At 48.9% G+C, this 4,692-nt stretch overlaps 1 protein-coding gene across 1 annotated transcript; it reads left to right on the forward strand.

The window, feature by feature from the left end:
• Positions 1-646: 646 nt before the first annotated feature.
• Positions 647-3,978, forward strand: NXT1 (nuclear transport factor 2 like export factor 1). The gene is made up of 2 exons (XM_042979748.1): positions 647-1,042; positions 3,230-3,978. Exon 2 carries the CDS (start codon positions 3,289-3,291, stop codon positions 3,709-3,711), a length of 423 nt encoding a protein of 140 aa, XP_042835682.1. The 5' UTR covers positions 647-1,042; positions 3,230-3,288; the 3' UTR covers positions 3,712-3,978.
• Positions 3,979-4,692: the final 714 nt, after the last annotated feature.

The following is a 4,692-nucleotide window of genomic DNA, read 5'->3' on the forward strand; positions in this document are numbered from 1 at the left end:
AGGACTCCTAGAGCCCTTAGGTGCTTAAACTATAAAGGAGAGTAACCAGCTGACACACTTCATCAGGCAGAGTTCAACAGGGGCTTTGCGGGCTTCACTAGCTCAGTAGAATTAATATTTCTGTGTCACCCCAGGACATCCTGGTGCCGCACTTGCTATGCCTGTTTTAAAGCCTTAGTTGGGTCACAGTCGGCTGCTGGTGGTGATTTCCCGCGATTGCATCAAGTCGTCTTTTAACTAGAATTTTGACTAGAATTACCCCAACTGCAGGTGAATGGAAGTCGTAGGGCAAGGAACTAAGCGCGCCTCACACATTTTCCCCGTCTCTTGTCATGCGGCCTCCAAGCTGCGGAGAGAGACCTTAACCACCTCTAGCTCCGGAGGCGGGACCTGGGACATTTTATCCAATCAACAATCCCACCTAACCAGTTGGACCGGTTTCTGTGACTAGTTGGACCAATGAAAACTCGAGCGCGGATTTTCTGCGGGAGTCTAGAAAAAACGAGCTTCTCCCGGAAGCCAACACCTTCTTTGAGCCACACCAAGGCGGAGCTAGTCTTCCTGCCTTAAGTACCATTGGCTGACATAGCTGCCCGTCACGGGGAGGCGGGAGCGGGCGGACCCGTGGGAGCTGGAGTCTGCGCAGCACACCGCGGGCCGCGCGCGGGAACCCGTGGTCGGCGGCGAAGAGTCCTCGGGTTTCGGGAACCCGGCGACCTAGGCGGATCCAGGAGGAAGGGTGGGAGAAGAGCGGCTCTTCCGGCTCTTCCTGAGGCGAGCGGCGGAGGAGTGCAGAGCAGCGACAGCCCTGCCCTGCGACCTTCAGGGGTCGGCCCTCAGTGGAACTGGGGGCCGAACGGGTGCGCCCGATTGGGGCGCCGCCGCCCACGCTGAGTGGGGGACGCCCGCGCTGGCCGAGGTCCCCGCCCCGCTGACCAGGGACGCCCGCGTAGATTCGGGCCGCTCACTTGACCGAGGTCGCCAACCCCGGCCTACCGGGGACACCGCTCTCCGCCGACCCCGGACGTCACCAGCTACGCAAGTAGGTGTCCCTCACGGTTCCCCGCGCTTGGCAATCTGAAGACCCCAAGGCTCCCAGGGTCTCCCGAGATCTCTGCCACGTGCATTCCCCACGCCCTCCCCCCCCCCCCCATTGTCAGGAAGCAGCCAGGTTTTGTTCTTTCCCTGGTAGTGTAGCTGCTGTGCTGCTTCAGGTGTTTGCCGGTGCGAAGTGCTGGGCAGTGAATCCGCTTTGCGGTGACCAGTCCGTGCACTGGAGCAGGTCTCCGGCCAGAGATGGTTAGCGTGGGCGGGCCTTATGTGTTTGATGAAAAGCGACTCACCGCCAGGAATAAGGCCTGTTGCATCCTCTCTGGTCCAGCGCCAAAGAACTTGACGGTGTGGCCTCCGAGAGAAGGCGGCATCTTCACAGCCTCTTATCTGACTTTTCAAGATTCTTTTCCCTGATATGAGAGAAAAGGGCAAGGCGCCAGCTCTGTAGGTAGCAGAATCATGAGAAAGGGAGGTGGTTATCCTACTGGTATGGGGTCGGGACAGGTTGCTAAGCTGTGTTTGGAAAGTGGCTTTGGCAGAACTGAGCAAGGGTGGAGGAGGGGACGTCTTTGAGAATTGAGAATGAGTTGAAATGGTGGAGGGTCTGGAGCACGTCAGGGTGAGGAGTACTACGGATGTCAGGGGGTTGGGAATTCCAGCAAGATAGAAAGTGAAGACTGTGAAAGGACGGTTTCAAACCAGCAGGCCTGGAATTGTGCTTTTAGAGCCTTGATTTCCTAAGCAGAGGACTTACAGAATAAGCAAGTAAAAGGACAGCATAGCTTTGACAACATTTTCAGAGGCCACACGCGTTCTTATAAATGATAAATCAGAGTGTACTTACTGTCAGGACCTTAATCCATCCCCTGGGTTTCTCCCTTCTCATTTGTGAGATTCTTTCATCGTTTCATGGTGAGCAGTAAATGAGATGATGCATGTAAATAAAGTGCACAGCAGATTCCCAGCTGGGGTCTGTCTGTTGAGGCTTGACTTTAAGCTGGTGGAGGGAGTGGGAAGAGCTCTAACTGTGCCTGGTCCTGTCCTTGCTGGTCTCCAGGACCAAGCTCCTTGACTGCTTTTCACAGTTCTTGACACAGAGGCCTCCACCTTTCTCAGCCCTAAAAGTAAGGGACTCTTTCCCAACTCTATGTGAAATCTTGTATCTTTTTTTCATAACCTGATATTTTTAAAAAAGATTTTTGAAATAAAAAAATGTTTTAAGTTTGTATATCCAAACATATCCATTATTTTAGTAATGTTCTCTCATTAATTTTTTCTAGTGAAATCTTTTAATGACACAAAAAGGAACAGGGAACTGTGACAGTTGTACCATACTCTGAGACAAGCAAATAATATTTCTTTATGCTTTTGCATTTTTTTTTTAAGAACTGTGACATTTCAGCTACAGTTGAGATTCTTTTTTGATGCCACCATCCCCCACCCTCCATCCCATAGAACTTGCTTGATTCTAACCTGTCTTTCCATTGTGGCTCACAGGACTTGCCTGGTAGGTATTAGTGTTCACAGAAGCCAGGTGTCTTCCCTTCTCATTCCCATTCAGCTACTGGTTTGCTTGTCATGAGCGTCGTGACCACCATTTTGGTACTGTCCTAGTGACATTTGTTCTCTTATTCTCTTAAGAAAATTGCCTTCTTTTTACTCTCCCAGTATCTGTTGGGTGAGTTCATGATAGGCGTTCTCAGACTGTCCCCAGCTGAGGAGCATATGCCATCTGATTGATCTTTATTGGGCCACTGTTTCCTTCCACTATCTTTATCCAGGATCTGCTGCTTCTCCACTGCCCTACGGGCAGTCACACCTGGTCCACACTTCCAGGAAAAAGTGACCTTCCATAGTCAAATGTACTACCTTTTATAAAATGAGATTTTTAAAATTCACAGTAATAGCTACGATGTTTTGATCATGTAATGTCAGGCTTTTTAAGCACTCGGTATACAACATCTTATTTGATTCTCATGTTACAACTTTCATTTTAAAATGAGCAAACTGAGGTTTAGTAAAATTAGATGTTGGCAAAATTTGAGCCTGGAGTCGTTTCTCTATGGTATGTAATTGAAAAGGAAGAATTGTAATAAAAAAGGAGAATTGTTCCATTGTTGGGGCAAAATGAACTTGGGCATTCACATGGGTTCTCTTCAACCTTCCTGCCCCACAGCCCCGGCTCCCTCGGGCGCAGGAGCACCTGGGCAGAGGCTTCCTTCAGCAGGGCCGGAGATGGCATCGGTGGACTTCAAGACCTACGTGGATCAGGCGTGCAGAGCTGCTGAAGAGTTCGTCAACGTGTACTATACCACCATGGATAAGCGGCGGCGCTTGTTGTCCCGCCTGTACATGGGCACAGCCACCCTGGTGTGGAATGGAAATGCTGTTTCAGGACAAGAGTCCTTGAGTGAGTTTTTTGAAATGTTACCTTCTAGTGAGTTCCAAATCAACGTGGTAGACTGCCAGCCTGTCCACGATGAAGCCACCCCGAGCCAGACTACAGTCCTCGTTGTGATCTGTGGGACAGTGAAGTTTGAGGGCAACAAGCAACGGGACTTTAACCAGAACTTCATCCTGACCGCCCAGGCCTCACCCAGCAACACAGTGTGGAAAATAGCAAGTGACTGCTTCCGGTTCCAGGACTGGGCCAGCTAGTGGAGGCAAGAAAGGTCTCTGTTTCAGTCCCAGCTCTGTAGGGAAACATAGATCTCAAAATGTGGAGACACAAGTTCCTTTCTGTTACTCCAGGCCACACCACCCCATCTTAACTTTGCATTTTCTGGAGTCCCATGAGCCCCTTTCTGAGCATATTCTTGTTTGTCATAGATGCCTTTTCAAAGTAGTAAACTTTTCTATTTTTCTACTTGTTCAGTAGATATCCTGGTTCTGGAAATTCTGACAAATAAAACAATACAAATGTTGCCTCTTTTCCCTTGCTCAATGTGTTTGTCCAGATTTTGAGGCAGGAGGAATCAAAGGAGGATTAGAGGCAGGAAGCTTAGTACAAAGTACCTGCAAAGGTGTGAGGTCCAGGACAGAGCACTTACCTGGCTCAGGTGTGCTGGAGTTGGGGCTCTACCCAGATCTCAGGATAGGCTGGGAATGGTGTTTTATTCCCAAGTACCTGGGTGTTTTAACCTGTAGTTCACTTTTAGAGTACATCAGAATTGCCTAACAGATGGCTGGGTCCTACCTCAGAACCTGAGCTGAGTTGAATGAATACCAACAGGTGAAATACTAAGGAGTTAGTTAATAACTACTTATAAATGAAGCAGCTGTACTAACTACTCTTATAAAGAGGGGTGAACTGCTTTTAAGAGGGAGACATACTGAGGTGGGGGGAATAGGCATCAGTATTAGAAGCTAGTTTTATTGACCCTGAAGGTCAACTCTAATTGCATTTTCCCAATGTAAAAAAAGAATAGAGAACTAGAAGGTTCCATCATCCTGTGACTAATAAAGGAGATCTCATGGCCATGTAGCTTCCCAGTTAAATTTTCTTTGACAAGAGTGTGCTAGTTTTGGGAGAGGTTTGTGGGCTAGAATATTGGAATGGGAACTTTTGAGAAGGAGAATACTGATGTGTGTGGTGGCACAGATGGCAGTTTCCTCCCCACACCCTTCCCCTTCTGTAGT

This window comes from Panthera tigris, chromosome A3, assembly GCF_018350195.1.
Source record: "Panthera tigris isolate Pti1 chromosome A3, P.tigris_Pti1_mat1.1, whole genome shotgun sequence".
Lineage (NCBI taxonomy): Eukaryota > Metazoa > Chordata > Mammalia > Carnivora > Felidae > Panthera > Panthera tigris.